At 38.5% G+C, this 23,726-nt stretch overlaps 1 protein-coding gene across 1 annotated transcript; it reads left to right on the top strand.

The window, feature by feature from the left end:
- Positions 1–5,410: 5,410 nt before the first annotated feature.
- On the top strand, positions 5,411–22,621 carry FAM214A (family with sequence similarity 214 member A). The gene is given in 12 exon segments (XM_029958688.1): positions 5,411–5,595; positions 6,423–6,625; positions 7,066–7,191; positions 7,465–7,778; positions 7,781–9,315; positions 9,999–10,115; positions 11,057–11,136; positions 11,922–12,030; positions 12,874–13,032; positions 14,858–14,926; positions 15,760–15,959; positions 21,316–22,621. Coding segments are annotated over 11 exon segments (3,033 nt in total). The 5' UTR covers positions 5,411–5,595; positions 6,423–6,455; the 3' UTR covers positions 21,470–22,621.
- Positions 22,622–23,726: the final 1,105 nt, after the last annotated feature.

Below are 23,726 nucleotides of genomic sequence, written 5' to 3'. Positions count from 1 at the left end.
AAGTGAAGCACAACATGGAATTAGTTAACCAAAGCATCCGTAGGTGTTTCTAATTCCAGAAGAGAAGCTGTTAGTCAAACGTTTACATTGTGTTTCATTTCCTTTACAGTAGTTTCTTGAATCCCTGCCTTACTCTTAAAATGTGGAACTACCTTTAACCTATTTCTTGGAATAGGAAGATACTAAAACTTGTTCAGAATTGACTGTTTTGGGAGAAGAGCTTCTCCTGTAATTTTTTCAGTGCAGAGCAGTGCCTTTGCTAGGTTGTGATGGGTTCTGGATGCTGATGGTGCAGCCCCCTTTTCTCCAGCGTACCTGACTCTCCTGCCATGGGACTCTCGGACTGAAGTGTCTCCTTATGGACTGCCTGTACTACAAGTACAAAAAATAAGATCCAAGTACTTAAGCCATGCTTTTAGTCTCTCAAAAAGGAACCAGAGAGCAGATGTCGGCAACCGTGCCACAGAGCCCACTGGACAGCCTGGGAGAGCAGGAGCAGGGCTTGCATCAGCTAGGAATCCCAACAGCCTACACCATGCACTCCATATTTCATTTTGCTTACTAGGTTTCAACTTCCTAAGAAGTGAAATAGAAATGTGATTACTTTAAATTGGTGGCCTTCAAAATTTATTATGCGTACCTAAAGTCTTTTAGAAAAGGTCTGGACTGTTACAGAACATATTCAAAGGAAATTTTTAGTTGTTTCATGAACTCTTGAAGAAATTAGCCCTCAACTGGGGGAGGTGAGGAGTAATGGATACTTCGAGTTGAACAAATTTGCCTTTCTTTGAAGAAAGGCACTTTACAAAAATGAGCTCTTTTTCTGAGGAGAGGACGAGCTTGGTAGACAGTTGTGGTGAGCAGTGCAGTATGAAAGGTGCTGGGACAATAAAATAAGAAAGACTGCAGTTGTATCCCTGCCTGGTCATGATGGGGGGTGGCACAGGGCAGAGGAGGCTCTGCTGGGGCCATTCAGTGCCTTGCTGTCCCCAGGCAGGACAAGGCAGCAGCTTCCAAATGTGTCTTCTGATGGCACCTGGAGCACAATGGGTTACATGATACCAAATGTCTTTGTTTCCTGCCTAAGCCTAGGGAACAGATGAAATGCTTTTCTAATACACGTATTTCAGGAAAACATTTTCTGTAATTACTACAGAAAATGCTGTAATAGGAAAGGGAAGGGAGTTGGTCTGCACTAGTGTGACCTAGTTGGGAAAGGAGTCAGCTGGGCATAAATGGATTAACTGAAGTTTTAGGAGAGTCCTTGGGTTACAGTTAAGTGGATTTGTGAATCCCTACTACCACACAACTAACTTTAATTGATGTTTCAGGATGTGAGCCAATTTAATTTTTGTTGGGGGGAAGGGGTGGGAGTGAATTGTGAGTATTCTTTATTCCAGTGCTTATGTACCTGTGTGTAGTGGATGGGGGAGGACAGGGATTGAAGACTCTCTTTGACATCTCTGGTTAAATGGACTTCTCTGTTTGTCCAGAAGGTGTAGAAAATCAGTCTTTGTTGAGGTTGGTATGGCAAAAGAAGACAAAAGGATGTGCCTTCAGGTTTCAGTTCTCCAGTGTTCTACACTTTGGTCTGTGTATAGTAGCTTCAGTCTAAATTTATGGTTTTCTCCTTTTTCCTCCTAGAGTACTCTGACATCTGCTGCTATCTCTTGTGACCACCTGGTCAATAAACTTTAGTTTCAATGTATTGATTAAAGGGCTATAGGGCCTTATTACTTTAATTCCTATGTACTTGTGACTAGTAACTGGATTTTTTTCTATTTTAAGGGGAATAAACCCCAAAAACTGCTGGGATGTATATTTTATGCTATATACTTGTATGTTCCATTGCTAGAGATGAAGCAGAATAACTCATATTTTATAGTCAAGTTATAGGATTGAGGTTATTCTATACACAATATATGATGTATCTTAGGGCTGATTCATACACAAAACCAAACAGTTGCAGCACACACAGAGTAAGACTTTTTTAACTGAACACTGAGTTTGCTGTTTCTATAAATGTCTTTCCACCCTTGTCCTCAATTACATCAACTTGCATCATCTCTGTCTGTTGTATAGGAACAATTACCAGGCTTCTCAATAGTCACAAGATTTTTTATTTATGAAAACTCTTAGAAGTTGCTAAATGATGTAGAGATCTAGTGGAATTAAAAAAAAACTATGCCACATCAAGTTAATAGGAGAATATATTTCCTCAATATCTACTGCTGTTTGTGCTTTCTTTTTTATTTTTTTTTAAAGTCTAGATCAAATAACTGGTCTGTTACATTGCTGACATGATTTTACAGTGCTGGCCCTGTCTTTATAATGCTGTTATGAAAACAGTAGCTTTTCCTAGTTCAGATAAACTTGCTGTTTATCGCCCTTTAAAGTGATGCAGTTTTTATTTTGAAACAATGTGGTGTTTTTGTAACTGCAGCCAATATAAATATATAAATGTCTCTCTAGTTGGGTCTTCCATCCTTAAGGCAAGAAACTGGGTGCTTCTGAAATGATAGGTCTGATACAGGAACAGAGGCAGTATTTGCAAATTGAACTTAGAAGCAAGTTTTATCTGTTTCCATAAAGTAATATTGTGTATGTAATCTGAATCTGGAGCGAAGATCATTTCAGATTTATGTACCCTGCTCTATTCACTAGATCTGGCTTATTTAGTATTCACTGGAACTTGCATTTGGATATGCTTAAACTGTCTATGGCTTGTTGTACCAACTTGTGATATATATCTGTGAAGACAGTGAGCACTTCAAGTGTGCAATATAAGCTTTGGTATCAGATGGTATTTAATGCAAAAAAAGGGGTGGGTTTTTTACCTAAATCTAACCTGCTCAGCACAAGCACTCAGGCCATAGGATTTATCTATCAATTTGTGCCAAGTCCAGAAGATTTTGATAACATATGAATCATCTTTTTAAAAAGAGAGCTAAATAATAGAAGGTCTACTGCTTCACATGGTAAACTGCTGTTAATTAAAGGGCATGTTTATTTCACTGTTATTTGCCATTTAAAATTCTTCAGTGTAAATTTTCAGGTATTACATCTTACTGTGCACATGCAGATCTTGATCGCACTCTATACTTTTTTCTTAAAAACCGTAGATGATTTTTACATATTTTAACTAGAAAGAACTCTTCTTGCATATTTTCTTAAGGATGAATTAGCTTTGTTTAGTCTGCTAGACATGAGACAATTCTTGTTTAATTTGAACACTTTCTAGATTTTGTTGAACACTTTCTAGATTTTTGGAACTTCTGTGTCAGAGTAGGGAAAATACTCCAGTAACAATCCTTCCTGCTGTGGCTTTCTTGAAAGTACCATGGCCTTTGGACATAAAAAGATCATCTTAGCAGCAAGAAAATGCTTCAATTACTATTTCTTTGTCTGTTGTATATCCAAATCCTTTTCAGAATCTTCCCAAATTCCTTTTTCCTATTCCCAGGTATGACTTGCCTATTGTTCACCAGACTTTCAGCCAAAAAAAAAATGGCAGGTGTCTAATTTTGTAGTTGACTCATATCACTGCCTAAGTGTTGTCATCTCTGTTATTTACCATTCCTTTAATCTTTCATGCACCCTTTATTAATCATTTTCTGCCACCCGTCAGGGGAAAGACCATTTTAACTTATGCCAGATGAATTAATGTGTTGTTCACGTGCCTTATGGGGTCCTCCAGGATAATTCATCTGTCCCTTGGCTTTTCTTCTACCTGAGGGCAGGTGGTGTCCAGATGAATTGTCCTGGAAGCACCCTGTTCTTCAGCACCTGGCACCTTTTCATGGATGTGTGGGTGCAGATGTGGCACATGCAGTGTGGGTCAGGAGTGCCCTACCCTTGGCTGTGTCTAGTTACAGACTGTCCCTGCCACCCAGAGCAGCTCTGTAAGTGCATTCCTGTAGAAAGGAGGGGAAAAAAGAGCCAGTAAAGATGAGGGCTCCTGTGCAATGAACAGAGTTCCTTGGCAGTGGGCTGATTTCTCTTATTTACCTTAAGTAGATCCCTCAAAATAGGCTGTAAGCCCTGGGGTCCATGGTGTACAAGCCTGGGCTAGGCAAATATGTACATGCAAAATCTGGTTTTACACACTTTACAATTTGCATATGCAGATAATTGCACATTTAATTGGAGCTTTTGTTTCATGCATCCATTCTTGTATGGATCTCTCAAGTCTGCCTTGCAATGTTTGCCAAATGCTCTGCTGTTAGGGAGCCAAGACGAAAAACACTTCTGAAAGGTATTTTGTGCATGGCAATTGAAACACGAATAGAAATTAACTCTGTCCCTGTGGCAGTTTTGTTTTGCTGGATGATATAGGACATTTAAGCTAAAGTTGTGAAGATGTCATGTGCTTTTGTTCCCCTAGAGCATAAAAATAAAGGTAAAGAATTGCTGGCAGCCTTGCCTCCACCTGCTTTTCTTTGCTGCTCTTAAAATAGACTTTGAAGTTAATGTATTTTAGCTTTCTTGGAAAAGAGTTTTCTGTAACCTCTTCAGTAATTAAATAATTTTGAAGCTTGAAGTGTTTCAAAGCAGAGAGGAGAACGACATGATCTGCTTGTACTTAAATCTTCTTGAATGATGTCTGACATCCTCGTGATGAGGGAGGAGGAGGAGAAGGGTGCTCTACAAAACACCCTTCACACATAAAATGGTGCATCCTAACTGCAGGAACTGAGTGTGCCAGGGTTCTTCATGAAGAGCATTGCCAGCTGCTGCTTTGTCTACAGAGACTTGTTGAGTTTTAATTCTTTGCACAAGTTTACACTGACCATGGTACAAAACAATGAATACCCCCGTATGTTTCTTGGGAACATTTCCTGTGTGTTAATGGTAACTAAAAATGGACCTCTGAAGTAAGCCTTGCTCTCAGCAGGAGGGACTCGCAGTAAAAATCTTAAAGAACACTGTGTCCTCCCACTTTTTCTCTAATAGAAGTAAATATTTCTTTTTTTTTGTTCTTAAATTTTTAATCTATTTTATTATATATTGTGCCTTCTCTTTCCATCTGTCACACGATACTAACAATGGCAATTCATACTCTCATCCCACTAGAGCCCAGGAAACCTTTTGTCTTCTAGAGAAGCTGTGGAAACACAAATGGTTGTTTCTCAGCTCTGCTGAAATGTGGTGCATTGACCAGTTACATGAAGCTTTCTTTAGAGTATTTCGAACTTTGCTTGTAGTGACAACGTTATGAGATGAAGAAAGTTGCTTTGTGGTGGTAGAGCAGGGGGTGGTGGGCTTTATGGGGAGTGAAGCCAGTCTGATAAAAAGATCCATTTCCCTCTCTCATTTTAAGTGTGAATTGAAACAAACTGCAGGGTCAGCCAACAGCTGAAAGCTTGTTATACAGCAGATGTCATTAATTTTTGTCTTTTTGAAATGGCAGATACTTTGGATGAATACTTTGAGTATGAAGCTGAGGAGTTCCTGGTATCCTTGGCCCTGTTGATCACGGAAGGTCGGACACCAGAGTATTCCATCAAGGGCAGGACAGAGGGCTTTCACTGCCCCCCAGCACAGTCGAGTCAGCCACCAACAATTAAGCATGAATGCAGCGACAAACTGGCCCAGGTATGGTGGGACCCATTTCAAGTGTCCTGGTGTGCATCCTTGATTTAAGTCAGCCAGAACCCCGGAGTGCAGTTAAACATGAGCAACAACTGCTTTCTGTCAGTCCTGCATTTAAAGGAGTATGTAATTCAGTATCCTACTAATAATAGATCTGTCCTGAAAATGAGAGATCATTAAGCCTTTTATCCTTGAACATGAAATTCTGCACGACTACCTGAATGCAGTACCTATTTGAGTCTTTATTATGCAAATGGCAAGTGCTATACTTAGCATTCTTGGTCTGGGGTTTCTTTGGAGAAAATGTAGGCTGACTTGCCTAACTTTTTGCTTTTCCAGGTGTTCTTGAAAAGTTAGTGATCCAAAAAACACAAGCACATCAAATCTAGCCAGTTTGTTTGGGAGTAAGGTTGGAGCATCCCATCTCTCAAATAAAAGTTCTTAAGTCCTGTGGGAATTTGAGTTATATTCATGCAGAAGTTAACCTGCTCCAAGACACAGAATTTATAAAGATACTGCTTGAGTGTGTCTATCCAACAAGATGCCTTGTGGAGAGAAAGCTACAAGGTAGCAAAGTGTAGTGGTTGGGGAAATGTATTTTTATGAGCTTTTTTAATTTTCTGCAGAAGTTGCTCAATTGGCAGCCGTGAAAGATTTGTTAATTATTTTTCATTTAATAGCTCTGGCATCCTATCTCTGATTTGGTGGAGCCTGATTTACACAATTCAACCCTTACCTTTTCTAGGACTTTGGAATATGCTTTTAAATTAGATTTAAATCTGGCTAGTATTTTTATGGCTTGTGTATGTTGACATTTTTCTTTCCCTCAGTGTCGTCAGGCCAGGCGAACCAGATCAGAGGTTATGCTACTGTGGAAGAACAATATTCCAATCATGGTAGAAGTGATGCTACTTCCAGACTGTTGCTATAGTGATGAAGGGCCCACCACCGAGGGGAATGATTTAAATGATCCTGCAGTCAAACAAGATGCATTGCTCTTAGAAAGGTGGATTTTGGAGCCAGTTCCTCGACAGTAAGTTGGATATTAGGATAAGCTGATAGTTGCAAGAATCTTGTCATGTTTCAGTTCTTGAAGTAATGGGTTAGTAGTTTTGAACTGGCCCTTTGCCATGAGGACTGATGTAAGAAAACCACTGTTTACTAGTGAAATCTAAGCACTTCAGTTTTAGTCTTCCTGTGCTCAGACTTTCTGCAGTGCACATTGTGCAATGCAGAGTATGAAAAGCTCCTAGCTGAAAACTGTCCTTTTAATACATTTAACTTTTGTTATGTTAAGTGGTGTAAATTCTAATGTGGATAAAAACAAATCAGGCTCTGAAATCTTCAAAACTTCATTGCTTTGCTTGATTCACCTGTGTCTCATTTCCGGCCAAAGATCTGAGAGTGTTCTAGTTCTAATAGTTCTTTGAATATTCTGACCAATGTCCATGTATTTCTCCTTAAATGTCTTAGGAGTGGAGATAGATTTATTGAGGAGAAAACCCTTTTGCTGGCAGTTCGCTCCTTTGTTTTCTTCTCTCAGCTGAGCGCGTGGCTGAGTGTTTCACATGGTGCTGTTCCCCGAAACATCCTGTACAGGTATGCCCAGAACAGAAAAAAACTCATTTGTTGTTTGCAGATTGTTGCAGCTTGTCTCAAAATCATTCTTCTCTCCTGTTTTCCTGTTTGTTTTTAGAAGGTGCCATGTTGTTGGCCTGGTACTTTGGCAGTTTTATAGGATTCATAAACCTTGCAAAGTACAGCAGTTGCTGATGTCTCTAGTGCTTTTTCTTAGACATTTGTGTTGTGAAGTAGATAATTAAAGACTCTTCATTTAGCAATTTCTGTAAATGCCCTTCTGTATTGTTTCAGGGTGAGCGCTGCAGACGTGGACTTGCAATGGACGTTCTCCCAGACACCCACTGAGCATGTCTTTCCTGTTCCTAATGTTTCTCACAATGTGGCCTTGAGAGTCAGCGTCCAGTCCTTGCCCAGACAATCGAACTACCCAGTTTTGACCTGCAGTATTCACACCAACCTCAGCTTTTATGAAAAGCGAATGCAGGAGCGCAAGTTACATCAGCACAGTGACTCCAGTGCTGCACAGCAAGGCAGTACTTCCAGTCCGCAGTGTTTCCGTGGGAAACAGACGTGGACAAGGACATCTGAAGGCCTACTTAATGGAAAAAGATGCCTGAATTTACTACATCTATCAGAAATTTAAAACTTTATCCATCTACCAGACTTGGATCTGACTTTGGGGCATCGCAGTCTAAAGTTCAGTGCTATAATGCTACAGCAGACAGTAAGACACAACCTCATGAAACACCGGTCAGAACTTTGAAATCCTTTTCTCTAGTTGATTCCCGTGTTTCAAATAGTCATTGCTCTCATCAGCCCACAGGAGAAACCAATCCTTTGATAGGCTCTTTACTTCAAGAGCGACAAGAGGTCATTGCAAGGATTGCTCAGCACTTGATTCACTGTGATCCAGCTACTTCACCAGTTGTTGCTGGACGTCCGTTCAACACACATGAGAACATCTCGCCTACACCAAAAGCTTTTCGGAGTACTTATGAAGATGAGAACTTGCCAAGGAAAGGCAAGGAGACCTCCCCTGTTCCTACTGCCAACTCAGACAATGCAATACAAGAAGATGGTGGTGAAGGCAAAACTAGAGCAGTACCAGAGGTCACACTGCTCGATGCCCGTGTTCCAATGAACCACTGTGGCCGTCAGTCGGCAGGAGAGAGTAATCCCCTGATCGATTCTCTGCTCCAGGAGCGGCAGGAGGTGATAGCAAGGATTGCCCAACACTTGATTCATTGTGATCCAGCTACTTCTCATGTTGCTGGACGTCCATTCAAAGTGCACGAGGCGAGTCCAGTTACTTCAAAAATTTTCCGAAGTACATATGAGGATGAAAATTTGCTGAAGAAAGGCAAGGAGCCGTCTTCTGTTTCTTTTGCTAAATCCAATTTTTCTTTGTTAGAAGACAGCAGTAAATCAGGGACAAAGACACCTGATACTCCCATCAGTCCTTCTAGGTTTGATGGAGAATCGAAGACTTCTCTGAAACTCCAAGCAAGAAGAAAACTGGTTTTAGCAAAACCCAGTGAAGCTGTCCAAAATGCATTTCATCAGACTCCAAATAAAACTTCTCATGCATTTAGTAACATTCACACGTCATCATCATGTATTAAAGAAAATAAATCTGAATTTCCAGATAAATTGGAAACAATACATTCTGGTCATGCACAGAAAGACCAGATAACCAATAGAGTTAAACAGGGTTCAAATTGCAGCAGCATTGATGAACAGATTTGCACAAATAAACTTAAAGAAAGAACAGTTGTTTGTGAGAACAATGGCACAGACAGTTTTAACAATTTACAGATAGATAAATGCAGAATACTTGAAGGTACAAAAAAAGCAAACGTGATGCCGGTATCTGACTCTTTGCACAAAAATGATCTCAAGTGTTTAGATAAAGACTTAAAAAACCCAAATATTTATGAGCAAAATACTCAGCTTATTAGTATTGAAAATTATTTAAGTAAAGACCATGACAGTTTCAAAAACAAAACCAAACAAGATAAAACAAAAACTGCACATGATGAGAATGAAGACCCAACAGGCCTCGATTTTCAAAGCACTTCTCAGAAGAAACCTACAGAAGACAATGTAGTAAAGTGCGAGCGGCAGAAGAACCCAGACATACAGGTAAATACGTGGGGGAAGAGACTAATTCCTGTAGCTGTCAGATAGCTTGGACCCTATATCTTCTAAGGACCAATATGAAGAGGGATTTAAGCTGATCTTGTAGGAAGCAGTATGTTACTATTGTCTTCTTGGTCTGAAGTAACTCAGGAAGAATTTCTTCACAGGAAGGGTTAAGCATTGGAATGGATTCCCCAGGCAGGTGGTGGAGTCACTATCCCTGGAGGTGCTCAAGAAATGACCAGTGCCATGGTCTAGTTAACAAGGTGATCAGTCAGAGGTTGGACTTGGTGATCCTGGAGGTCTTTTCCAACCTAAATGATTTTGTGTGATTCTGTAGCTTGGTCAGTAGTGCCTCCCCTACACCTTCATAAGTGTAACATTGAGAAGAACAGGGTTTTACTCTGGTCGTGGTTGATAGTGTTACAAATGACAGTTTCCCTAGGTTGGTAGGCATCCTGGTTTTTTGTAAATACACCAGTGTCTGAGTATGGTATGTGATCTTCAGTGAGCAGTCTGTGTAGTTGTAGATTGAGTCAAGGGGAATTTATACTGAATGTTTCATTACATGCTGGTGTGATGCAGATCCACCTGGGGCAGGAGTCTTCTCTGTTACAGCAAGCATTATCATGATGGGCCATTGAAATATCCCATTGATAACCTGAGCAAATTTGTTTTGGTGACAGAAGGCACCATCTCTAAAACACACAAATACGTGGCGGAAGCATAATTTTCGATCCCTGGATGGAACTTCAACCAGGGCTTTTCATCCCAGAACTGGGCTGCCTCTGCTTTCAAGTCCTGTAAGTTATTGTTGAAATTATCTTTTAACTGAGAAAGGGAGTATTTTGTTATTATAATGTCTGTGTATGGTATAAAATTTGACAAAATACATAGGTGAAGTGTGTGTCCTTACTTTGTGTCACAGTGAATAATACTCTTTTGAGTGAGAGTTAACACTTAAATGAAGCTGAACAATAATTTTGGAAAAGAAAATATTAAAGAGGTAGTTGTTGAGATCCGATCAAGATTAGCGAAAGGTGGCATTAGAAAAATCCATAGGAAAAAATGCTTTAATGCTATTTTAGAGCACAAAGAAAAGCATTTTGAAGATTTGTATTTTAAGTGTAAGTTAATGTTTTGTCATTTAAGAGTTTTTGTGTGAATTTTTAACACCTGATTGCCTATTATTCCAAAGCTTTTTTTTCTGTGAACAGTTTGTACTGTACATTTTTCAGCAACCAGAGATGTCACTGAATGACTTAGTGATACAAAGCTGCTGTGACAAGACAGACATTGGGGAACTGTTACAGTTCTTGGTGGGTTATTGGGAGTTTTAAAGAAACAGGCAGTCCCAGTTAAAATTACTGAAGTAGTGACATTCTGTAATCAACACATAATATGCTTTATTCTTTAGTGCTTATAAAGGCTGTCATATTTTCAGGGAAATTGGATGGAAATTGTTGCAGCCTGTTTATTAGTAATGTTCTGTACTGTTCCAAGAGACATCAGCCTCCTGAATGTCTTTATTTAGGTACTTCCTGTTAATCAGAATTTACAGTCTCATCATTAATAATTCTAGAATTTTCTTCACTAAGTTTAAAATGTATAGGAATTACTCTCTTCTGCTCTGTTTTTATAATTTTGTAATGTCATGAAAAGTCCTGGCAAAATGTGCTTACTTGGCAAAATTGCCTGTACTGGCAGCTCAGTTTTCAAATTAGCATCTTCTTTCCTTCTTGAGGTTCCTCAAAGGAAAACACAGTCTGGGTGCTTTGATCTGGATTCATCACTGCTGCACTTGAAATGTCTGTCTGCAAGAAGGTATGTTTTATTTACCAGAAACATGAAGAATTTTGAGGGAGGCATAATGTATGTTCATACCTATATGCAACAACAAAGCACATTAGCAAAGACAAAAAATGCTGTTCAAAAGAATCCTTATTTAGACACAAGGCTTGGCAGCTGAGTTGTCCTTGGGAGTTTCCAGGTTAGCACAACTCTGGGACATGACCATGGTATGAGAGCTGCTGCCAGAATGAATTCTGTCCCATGCAGGGGTAGATATGCTGTCATATACACTTGAATTTTCAAACAGAAAAGAAAGTAATTTTTGATTCTTCTTGAAATCAGTGTTATTTTTGTGTTATATTTTGTTCTTAATGTTGAACATGTTAAGCATTTTGCCTTAAATTGTTCAGAAAACTAAACTTTTAAAAGGAGCCAGCCGTGACCCTTTATATGTTACTACATGTAACATAAACAGTTTTTAGTATGGTAGTTTGATGTTGGAAACTTAAGGATATGAGACAAAAGTATCTGCATACAAGAGAAAATAATCTGATACTTTGATTCCAGCTAATGGAGTTAATGAACAAGTTACATTTTTATTGTCCTTATTCCTTGTAATGTAAAACTAGTGAAAATATTTTTTTCGGTTAACTAGAAAATGTTTTGCTCAAGTATTAGCAGGCAGTGTTCAACTGTTACTTCTTTAGGACAGCATTGTGTAATACCCTAAGTAAATTATTCTTTCTAGAGCTGTGTATACCCAGAAGACAAAAGCAAATGTGTTTATCCTTTATATTTATTCTGTCTTTTTTTAATAGCCCACAACAATGTATAAACAGAGACGATGATCCAGACAGCCATGGGAAACCATTTCTAAGTTCTAGTGCTCCACCAGTAACAAGTCTTAGCCTTCTGGGAAACTTTGAGGTATTGCATATTCTCTAGAATTCTTGTGGTATTTTTAGTATTCTTCTGTACTGCTTTTAAAAGTACATTTCTTTGAATAATTCCAGGCTTATTAGAATGTAAAAGTTCCTAACTAAATTGAATAAAATTTGTTTTAATTTCCAGCTGTAAAGGCACTTCTTTCATGCCCCAGACATCTTCTGTTTCAGAGAGTCAGATACAATGAGTTGCTTAAGCTTTTATTTCCCACTATGGTCAAGTTAGAAGATGTTCTGTTGCCTTAAATGAGATTTAATAACCTGTAATTGTTCATGTTTATAATGTACTTACCTAGAAAAAGGATTTACATTTTTCCTCTTAAAGTCTACTTAGTATGTCACAAAAGCTGTGTTAAATGAGTGTAGTGAACAGAATGTTTTTGAAGTGTAATCTCCAGCTCTTTACTTCATGTAGCATGTCAAATAACAGCAACTAACAGCTAGTGCATTAACGGGTTTTATTGTACTGTCTTGTGAAATACGGAGTTGAAGATGTTGAGGAAAGTTACAGATTCTAGTCATTTTTTTTTCAGTTAGTATATGTCAAAAATTGTGCATAGATCCTGATGCAGTAAAGTTCTCTGTGGGCTTTTGCACCAGTTTCAGTAGGATGAAGACAGGATTTGGGTGATGCTTTCTCTTAAACCACTATCATCATACCAAATGTTCCGCCGTTCATGATTTTTGCCTTAGTGTTGATTTTTGGCAGGTCATCTTATGAAAGACCCAAATTCTTATACAGGCTAGTTTCCTTGTTTGCTGCCTATTTTTGCTGTGTTTTATTTGAGGCGTTCCCAAGCTAAGCTGTATGTGTTTTGTTTTTCAGGAGTCTGTCCTGAATTTTCGCTTGGACCCGCTTGGCGTCGTGGAGGGTTTCACAGCAGAAGTGGGAGCAAGTGGAGTCTTTTGTCCCACGCACATGACTCTGCCAGTTGAAGTGTCATTCTACAGCGTTTCAGATGACAATGCGCCCTCTCCTTACATGGTAAGTGTGTGGTCGGATTTATTTTAAATAAATTCTGATATGTGGAGGTGAAGAACAAAAGCTTGGTGAGTAGAAGGTTCAGGAAGTGAAGATTTGCAGGGACCTGGGTTATTTTCAACTCTCTGTGATGGAGTTCTCTTGTTTCTCCTTCCTTTCCCAAACTAGTACTTTTCCTTGATTTCTCTGCCCCTCCATTCAACTGTTCTCATCTTGGGATACTGAACGTATTTGTCTTCCTCTGCACTGCAGTGATCAACCCCCACCATCTCCATTTATCCATCTAACTTAAAATAGGCCATGAGGCAATAGGTGGACTTAATGGGATACATCTTGTTGTCCCAACAAGCAGCTGCCCTGGGCAACTAACCACTCTGCCCAAGTGGCCTAGGTGCAGCCCAAGGTACAATTGCTGAGGGAGACCTTATACTTTGGAAAGTTATTCAGCCCTTTCTTTTAAATCAAATACTATCTGAGCTGTCGTGACACATGGCACTCTCACAAGCTGCCTGGTTTGCTGATGTTTGCACCAACATGATATTTGTGTTCTCTGTCTCTGGGTGCTAATTCTGTTCCACATTTCTACAATGACAGCACGAGTGTAAAAAGCAAACAGTGCCAGCACTGAATTAGAGGCTAGATTTGTTCTGAATGCCCATTAAGGAATCTCAGTTTTACCTAGGTGACTGATCCAATTTTCAGAGGTTTTCGTATGTGTATTATCTGTCTAATATATGGTAAAGGGTCTGTTTAAACATGTTAAGTAAAGCAATGAACATCTGATTATCCCAATATTTAGATTTTAAATTCATAGCAGTTACCATATTTATGACCTTCGATTTTGAAAAGTATTCAGAAAAATAAAATTGCTTAGAGTTTAAGTAAGGGCTTTGAATTTTGAGTTTAAACTTGTGTATGTCTTCACCACTGCAAAGAAGTATCTGTTGTTTGCTTTCATCTTTCTAGATTATTTCACGTGATTTTCCAGGAGGTGAAGGGATTCTGATGTTCCTCAAATGGTTAAAGTAGCATTGCTTATTTTCCTAGCTGGGTTTCATTGTTCCAGGCTTTCCCACATGCTCTAAATATGCTATTATGGCTGAGTCTCCCAGGATTAATACAGCATTTGTGCAGTGCCTCCATCATCAGAAACATTGTTCCTGTTTGTATAGCTAGTTTCTCTGCTTTGGGGTCTTGTTTTTTTTGGTTGTTTGTTTGGTGGGTTTTTTTTAAGTCCAGAGCAGTGGGGTACAACAGCGGTGCCCTGCAGGTTGATCAGACATGCTCTGGGGCAATACCTGAGGGAGGCCTCAGCAGCATTTCAGACCATGTGAGGCACTCGGGATCACAGCTGGTACAAAACCAGATGTCATTGTTCCTGAAGTTTGGATTAGAATGGAAGATTAAGTGCATCTGCTGCCTTTGAAAAGCAGAAATGAGTTCTGTGAGATTTGGAGTATTATTGGTGTGACCGTAGATGATGCAGAAATGGAAAGGAGGAGACAAATCTTTTGTTTTAACTTACCAGCTGCTTTGAAAAGAAAGCTCTGTTTCCTCATAGCTCCCTGATGTGGAGAAGATGTGGAAACTTGGATCTGGTTTCAAGAGGAGAATGTACCCCTTATTGCACAGTTTTTAATGGTCTGCCAAAGTATCTGTAAGGCCCTTACTGTTGATTTTTAACTGCATCTTAAATGCATTGTCTTCTCTATTTTTAGTTTCTGTACGTTACTGATTGCGTTTCAAATAAATACAATTACATGAATAGAACATTTTGATTTGTTTATCTCTCTGTGAACTAAATGTGTGTTTTGTTTTGTTTTTCTAGGGTGTAATTACTTTAGAGTCCCTTGGTAAAAGGGGTTATCGGGTACCGCCTTCAGGAACAATACAAGTGGTAGGTACTCAGCAGATAAGGGTATCTTGAAACCACTAATATCAAGAAAGTCATGCAGAGGAGATGAGGTTGTTGGAGATGAGCATGAAGCTAGCAGTGGAAATGTGCATCTCTGTAGGTACTGTAGTTATTCAAAACAGAAATCTGTGTGTGGCATAAAAAAGACTCCCAACCTTTGAACCCATCTGTGCTCTGAAGAGACTTAAAATCAATTACAGGGGATTCAGAATACTTGGGGACACTGTGGCTTTGCAGAAGTGATGGGGAAGTAATTAGGCCACAGTGCAAATCCTGAAATTCTTCTGAAGCAATTAAGATTGAATAATTGTATCTACATTTTGTAACACCACCCTTTATTTTGTTATAAAAACAGAAAGTAAATCACAGTCATTGCTTAGAATCAATGAACTGACCCGTTCTTTTAAGAACCCAATCCAAGGTAACACATTCATAATTTCAGGTTTAAGAGTGGAGCCCAGCCCTGTGCTTCCTGCGAGTGTGTTGTGTCTGGAAAACAGTGTAGACAAAAAGCTGACTGGAAAAATAAACAAAAACGGGGATGCAGATTAGCAAAGTAAGAGTAGTCATATACTAGTGTTTCATTCAGAATAGATTGGTTTTTAGCATTATATTTTAAAATGGGAATTGCAAGTAGCTGAAGTGTTGATTAACAGGAAAACTTCACAGTGTTTTTCCATCGAAGATTCTATGTGACAGGGGAACGAAGTGCATGGAGAACTACTTTGGCAGATCGAGTTTGGGTTAGGTTCATTGGGGTTTTTTAAAATTTGTCATCTCTAAAGAGTGTTTTATTGAACTGTTTGTCTTTTCAGACCTTATTTAACCCTAACAAAACTGTGGTGAAGATGTTTGTGGTGATCTATGACTTGAGAGAAATGCCAGCTAATCATCAAACATTCCTACGGCAAAGAACTTTTTCTGTTCCTGTGCGACGAGAAATCAAGAGAACTGTCAATAAAGAAAATAGTCAACAGACTGAAGAAAGGCTACTACGCTACCTCATACATTTGAGGTAAGCTCCTTGGAGTTAAACAAAACAAAACAAAGAAAACCCCCAACAAACCCAACACAAAACCAACCAAACAAACCCACAAAAAACAAGTACATGCCAAAATTTAATTCATAATTCCTTTCCCAGCCAGCCTTTCTGTATACAGACTTATATGAAAAAAAGAATGCTTTTAACTTGGTCTTTAAGCTAGACAGTAGAGGAAGAAGAGCTAATGAATAATTTGGATTCTGCTTGGTAGAAACAAAGTTAACACAAAATATAAAGCTCTCTCTTGGCATTGAAGTATTGTGTATAGCTTTGTAAAGCTTAAATCTTTTCTTAGCAAGAGAGATATTGTTCTGGCTGAATCAATGCACTTTTTTTGAGGCTAAAGGAAATAGTGAGTGTAGATGTTATATGGGCAAAAGCCAAACTATGGATCAAGGTAGGGAAGGTACCCAGAGTGCTTCACACATACCTCTTTACCAGAATAGCTTGTAACATGAAAAGCAGTCTGAGTTACTCCTAAAAATGCAGTGTTTAGTAGCAAAAATGTAAATACCTGTTTCATGATACAACACCGCTGATAATGCCTTTCACTTTATAAAATATTCACTCAATCTTCCTTAAATGATTTACAAAGCACTGCCTGAAACCAGACGCTGTGCTGCTGCTCTCAGGATGTTCTGGAGACTGCAGTTGGAAACAAAGGAGGGAATGATGAATTTGCTCTGTCCTCCTGCAGTTTGCAGATTTTTTGCTTGCATTTTTGTAGTAACCAAAGCCTGTACGTGCAGACCCAGTGCTTTCACTGCAGCACTTGGAAATCCAGCAGTGGTTGACATTCTGAAGTGAGCAAGCAGAACAAAATCAAATATCTTACACTTCCCTCTTCTTCAGAATTATTTCTGCTACATATTACTTTTCCTATTTAGCAGCATTGAATTCTAACCAGCAGACTTTTCAAACTCTACTTTGTCTAGAGCAGTGATTCCAGGCCAAGTTCTCCCATGAAGTGAAAGTTGACAGGCATAAAAAAAAGTGTGTTGGTTTACTGGAGTGTGAAAATAGTGTGATGATAAGGCTGTGGAACTGTGTTTTAATTATGAATTTTAGCCTGGATTGAAATTAATCCTTTCAGGTCACACTAACTTGTCATGTCTAACTTAACCACCTTCTTAAAAATTTTCTTCAGGGGTAAATTCTGAAAAAGTGTGTAGCCCCAATAACAGGCTCTGTTCACTTGTAATATCGGTCTACCCGTGCAGAGGAACTGGGGACAGGCACCAGCTGCAGTGGTGGGCAAAAGTCTGTGGCCAGCGGGGTGTGGTGTACAGGCATGAAGAGTGGTGCACTTCTGTCCCTTTCAGTTTCTACTTTAATGCAGTTTGAAGGCAAGTATGCTTTCTGCTCTGTCATCTTTTACAGCTAGAGGTCTTTTTTAAGAGCTTCCTATTTCTGATACCTGCTGAGAGACAGAAACGTGGCCATTCTGATGCTTCTCATTTTGACTATTTGTACAATTTAGCTCAGCTTTCAGACCTCTGGTAGGAATCAGCTCATGGATTTATAATGTGTAATTGGAAATGCATCTACTTCTGACTGGAAAAAAGGCTCTCATAATTATGATGCTTATCTGCTTACTTTGGAAAGTGAGTAACTGCAGAGTATGCCACAAGTTTTTTCTTCAGCAATGAATCCAAGCAGTGGGTCCTTTCTCATAATGTAAGAATAGCAGAACTCCTTGAAATATTACAGTAGCTTCTGTTGATCTGTCTTGTGTTTTGTTATACTGAGCACTTACGATTTTACGAAGTATTCAGTTGTCCATTTAGTAGCCTTCTTTACTAAAGATGGATTTTAATTAGGAAAGCTTTAAAAATCTTAATAGTATATTAAAGCATTGTTTTTTAAAACTTAATTTTTAAAAGCAGCAATGTTTCCTGAAGCCCATTTTACTGAAACCTTACACAAACCTAAAAAATTTTAATTATTACGATTTATTTAATTATTTAAGATTTATTGTTACTCAAGTTGACTTAGAACAGCCTTTCAGTTGTAGCTGCAGTAGTTATTGAACATGAGCATCTTAAGCTTACACGTTGAAATTTTGCTCAAAAAAACAAATGAAGTCACCACCAGTGAGCTGCATTGTGGTCGCATCTGCTCGGGAGGCCTTAATCACAGTTGTCAGCACTCACATTATGAAAGCTCCTTTTCAAGTGGTAATTCAGCAAAAGTGCTTGCATAGGTCTGGAGCTTAACATTGGCGGCCAGATTTTCTACAACAGTCTTTAAAGTGTCAGATTTATTGTATATGCAGCTTCTGCATGCAGTTCTGTATGTTTGAGATCCTGTTCAATACACCATTAGACTGTACTTGTACCCACAGCTACACTATTGAAATACAAAATGTAACTTGCACAGACAGCAGAGCTTTATTCGCTATTAAAATAAAAAATCAAGAGTTGCACCTGCAGTTTAAGTTGGTTTTTGAAGATGTTTTGGGGATAACTTTTCTGTGAAGCAATGATTTTTTTGTGTTGTAATTAACCTACTTGAGCGTAAGAGCCGTGAGTTCAGCTCTGTTTGTGCCTCGTTTTTGCCTGGTGTTGTGAGGATGGTGACCATCCCTTGGTTTCTAGGTCACGTTCTGGCACCCTTGTGAAAGGCAGTTAAACAGCCAACCTGCCCACAGCTCAGTGCTTTCCAAGTCCTTAAAGCTTGGTCAACAGCCTTAGTTACTGACAGACTGCCAGGAATTGCATGGAGCACAATTGTTCTTGCTTAACAGCTAAACAGGGGTTGTTACTGCAGGCTTAGAGGAGGGTAAGCTTGAAACTGGTTGTTAAAAGTAGTGATTCCTCAAGAAGTTGGGAAAGTTTTTTTTTAAATATTTTCCTTATGCAACATATGATACCTTTATTGGTGGAAGCTGAAGACACCTCCTATTAATGATTTACTAGTTCCTTTTGATCTTTCTGGTCTCTCACCATTTTTCCTTATTTGTATCCTTGTCCTGATGATTTTCCTTACAGATGTTATAGGTTGTGCTGTATAGTCTTTTCCACTTACAAAATGTGTCTTGTTACATATGTTTTTGTGATCATCCCATTTCTGTGACTTTATTCTCTGTGAATTTTGATGGCCTGTAAAATACATACAGGGGCTTTGTGCTTGTATTTATAATTTCTTCAGTAATATGTATCACTTTCTTTCCTCTGCCAGACTTTCTAGCTCATCTGATATTTTTGTGTTTAAGCCTTCTTATATTTATCTGCTGTTACTCTTCATGGGGCATCATCTGTCAGAGATGGCAGGTTGTGTTGGGGTTTTTTTAATTTCTTTACGCAAAACTACTGGAGCTGCCACAGCTCTGGAGCCAGTCTCATGCTGGCCACTCCATCACCACTTCCCAAGGCTGTAGGTAATGGTTGTCTCTTGATTATTCCAATGTATCTGTTTTATAAAAAGCAACATTTCTAAATCCCAATTACTACAGCAAACATGCCTAAAAGCAAAAAATTAGGCGATGGATGCAGAGATGAGAAGAATCCCCTCAACTCTGATGCTGTCTCCCACTTATCCTTCTTCAGTCTTTGTGAAATGTCACACTCAGAAACACCACAGGGAACCATTATCTACTGAGCAAAGCAAGTCTTGCAGGATTATCACCAATAGGAAACAGCAAGCTTCAGAATGATTGCTGATAATTTTTTTGAAAGATCCATGTGTAAAATGGGAATTGAGATCTATTTTATGATGGTGCTTTGATAACTAGATCTATTCTATATGAATTAATTTCAGTCATACTTTCGCTGCCAATAGACTTTTCAGTAAAATTTTCCCTTTTAAAATGTCTTATGAGCTACATGCTGAATTAACTGTTTGTGGTGTTCACTCTATACTCTGTCCCTTTCACTCTTCCTTCTTGTGCTCTCCTCCAGAGTCCTCTCTTAAGGTATTATCTTCTCCCCTTTGCCTACCAGGTAAAGGGCTTTCACACTGACAGCACTGAGCGAATAAATAGTGATGGATGAGAGCTCTGTGGGAGCCAGTAGGAGTGTTCTGCTGGACCCTGCTGCATTTAATGCCCTTGACAGCTGTATCTGGGAGAACAGACTTTTCCTTTGTCTGGCTGTGGGGATGACTACAGGCTATTCTGCATCACTCCTCTGAACAGAACAGTGGCACAGAACCCATTTCAACAACCTGCCTTCCTCAGATGATGAAACCTTGATGGATCTTCCACAGTTGTCTGTCTTTCTCCTACTTCTCACAGTTTCAGTTGGATCATGGAGAGGTTTATTCTAGAGATACTACTTTTGCTTCAACGGTATCAATAAGTAAATGCCTATTAAAAATCTGTGCAGATTGTAATACATGTGGTAATACAGCATGCACTGCTCTCAGCATTTGTAATGGTATCATTTTGTCAGGACAACAGCAGTAGCTTTTCTGTTTCTGTTACAGTAGGAATACATTTCTCCCTCACCATGGCATGGTGGTAGTGGCATAAAGTTCAGTTGCCCTAAGAAATGGTCCTTAGGCTCTCCTGCCTTTCCTGGTCGAGGGAAGGAAATTAGGGAGTTCTGCCAGATGAAGACTATAGAATACAGTTCTCTGAAATGCAGATCTTTTCTCACTATATACAGTTGTTAAATCTCAGGGAAAGTGGAACTGACACATTCCTGGCAGGTTTGGAGGACCGACCTGAATTAGGCTGTTTAGCTGCAGCATAAAAGATGAATGAGCCTAGGAATTGACCACTGTTTACATTGGTGATTGGGCCAGTGAACTGTAGTGTCTTTGAAATAGCTCCCTATTCTGTGCAGAAAAACTTCTGTCTGCCTGCAGAGATCCCTGTACCTACTCCTTCTCAAGCTGGACTTAAATTTGGTGTGTGGTATAAAGCAGTAGTAAACTTCTTAGTTTTACATTCATAAAGACAGCAATGAAATATGTCTATAAGCACTGAAATATATATTTGATATGTATATATTTGAACCTTCCCTCTTCTGTGTGCTTAGGATGCCCCTTTGGACATCTTCAGGAGTGCTCACAGAAGAGCATTTTTTTCTCAGATTGCTGAGAACTTTAATCATCAACGTACATAATTGCAGTGTGAACTTCACATATTCCATGGCACTTTCAAAGCTGTGCACTGCATTGGTGATTAGGAACAGAACTTTTAAATGTCAAAAGAAACAAAGTAGAAAGAAAGCGTTAGGTTATACTTTCTTCTTCCATTTTAACTGACTCATTTCGTTAGTTCAAATGTGTTTTGGCCTTAACGTCTTAAAGGAATGCATTTTATTCAATAATAGCTAAAGATCAAGTTTTGTTTTAGATAACACAGGTATTTGTATCTTTTCAGGTTCCAGAGTTCTAAATCTGGAAAGATCTACCTCCACAGAGATGTAAGGCTCCTATTCTCTCGGAAATCCATGGAAGTTGATAGCGGCGCTGCATATGAACTCAAATCTTACACTGAATCTCCAACAAATCCTCAGTTTTCACCAAGATGCTAGCAAACAATGGCAAACTAAAGTATTCATTTTACTGTTGATTACTTCTTACAAGCGAAGATTGGTAGAGACAACAGTATAAAGTTAAGTCTGTAAAGGAAGGAAAATAGCGCTCAAGAGAAAGAAGGTTCTATGTGATCCTGGACCAGTTTTTAAAAGGTTTCTGGAATGAGCTTTGTGTATTCCAAGTAGACTGGAAACATACTTAAATCTAATCTTTTTGTACTGTTTAAAACCACTTCATTGGATGTGTTGCAATAGCAAATTCCCAAGTTAGTTTAGTGTTTACACTTTTTATTTTATTTTTCAGTTATTTAATATTTAATGTTTCATTTAATACTCAAGTGATGTTTGTCTTTAGTGTTCTAATGTAGCATAAATCCTATGTAAAATCATACTATGTATTTTTGGCATTAATATTGAAATCTGAAATATATACAGATGTCTTTAATCTGTGTGCTGTTTTAAGTGATATTCATTTAAGTTATTGAAAATGGGGACAACAGGTGAATTTCCATAACATTTCATACTATGCAAGCATTTAGCTGCTTTTTTCTCTTTAATGGTATCCGTTTCCATTTTTTCTCATATACAGATTTAATAACACTTGTGACCATAGTGCAGATTGTTTATTTACCTACTCATGCATTCAGATCATTAATTCAATTCACATTTTGCTCCCTCAATTTATTTTCTTTCCTTAAGGGCCATTTTAATTTTGCTTTCTGTTACTAGTTTTTCTCACATAAAATTCACGCCCTCCCCCATTTGATTTCTCAGATTGTGTTAAAGGATGTACTGTGCGAACAAATTAGTATTTATATCTTAAATATATGCAAGAGCTATGAAACTTGTACTTTTTGTTTTATTTTTAGATGAGAAGGATCTTCATGTAATCCTAAATATTTTTCATAGGTCAATTCCATGTAAGCCACTAGGTGGCCATAGGAAGTTTTACTAGCAATGCTACACTGGGAATATGAATATTTTCCGATACGTATGTGTATTCCTAAAAGAAAACACAGTCAGATGAACAGTTTATGCTAAGTGTTTAACTGTGTAACTGAGAGAAATAAAGTTAGAAGCATTTGATTATATTTGAGGTATATATTTAATAATGAAAATGAAGCTTTATGATGTTTGCTGAAGATCTGAGTTTCTCAACCGTCTCACCTTGATTTATATGTTTTTCTTTGCATTGCTGTAGGTTTTTAGAGTGTCAGTAATATGAAAGGTGACCTTCGTATTTGAGAGTTATCTGATGAAGACTCTGGAGAAAGAAAGAATGAATGTGCATCTTGTATATTCAGCACTGCCCTTAGATGAGAGAAGTCAGTGTATTGTGAAATCTCCAGGAAGTCTGCCAGGGATCGTAAGGGAGACTGGACTTTCCAGATGATGCTTATCAACTATCTTGTATATGCAAATGCCTGCTTCTACAAAAGGGCAAAGCTCAGATATTAGAGTTTGTTCCCCACTTAAACAGTATCTTCCCCTCAGGTTACACCAGGTTTTCAAAGGTTACCTATCATTTATTTCATAAAGGCTTGGGGAAAACTCTACAGGACGACATTGCTTCCAGTTTCTAGTCATTTGTGTGCCCTTTAAAATTGAGAAAAGGTTTCTTTTGCTAGCAGAAGAGTCAAATACAACTGCAGTTGTACTGTGTGCAGAACTAGAGTCTGGACTAGTATATCAAGAATGTGTCCTAGTTCCTGTGTAGCTGCTATTGAGTCATAAGCAAACAACATATCCTCAAAGTACTTATTTGTGTCATGGTGCACAGCTGCTTGCATACTTGATGAGAAAAGGACACACTTCTAATGAAAAGTCACCATTCCCCTCTAGTAGATTAACCTTTTATTTTACACCGACATTATGCAATGTTTGTATCTTGATAACCTTATTTAAATAGACTTCTTCAAGCCATCTCCCTTCAGAGTAATATATAAATTTGCTTTGAACAGCAGTGTGGATTTTGAATATGTTGTTACTAAAAGTCATGTCTAGGAAATAAATTTGTATTGACTTAAATAGTCAAACTACACTTAGTCCCTATATGGATTTGGAATGAAAGTTACCTTAGATTATCTGAGAACATCTTTGATTTTACTGAGTCATTCTCCATTTACAGCTTGATCTGAGTAAACACTTTCCATTAAGGACACACCTGAAGAAAGGCTGAATGCTCATAAACTATTAACTAAATTCCACATGACCTTCTATGCACAGGCTAAGAAATGAGACTAGACTAATTTTT

The sequence above is a fragment of the Manacus vitellinus genome, unplaced genomic scaffold, assembly GCF_001715985.3.
Source record: "Manacus vitellinus isolate BGI_N305 unplaced genomic scaffold, ASM171598v3 scaffold_16_pilon, whole genome shotgun sequence".
NCBI classification, from domain to species: Eukaryota; Metazoa; Chordata; class Aves; order Passeriformes; family Pipridae; genus Manacus; species Manacus vitellinus.
The sequence above is the reverse complement of the archived record's forward strand: the minus strand, read 5'-3'. Positions and strand labels throughout refer to the sequence as shown.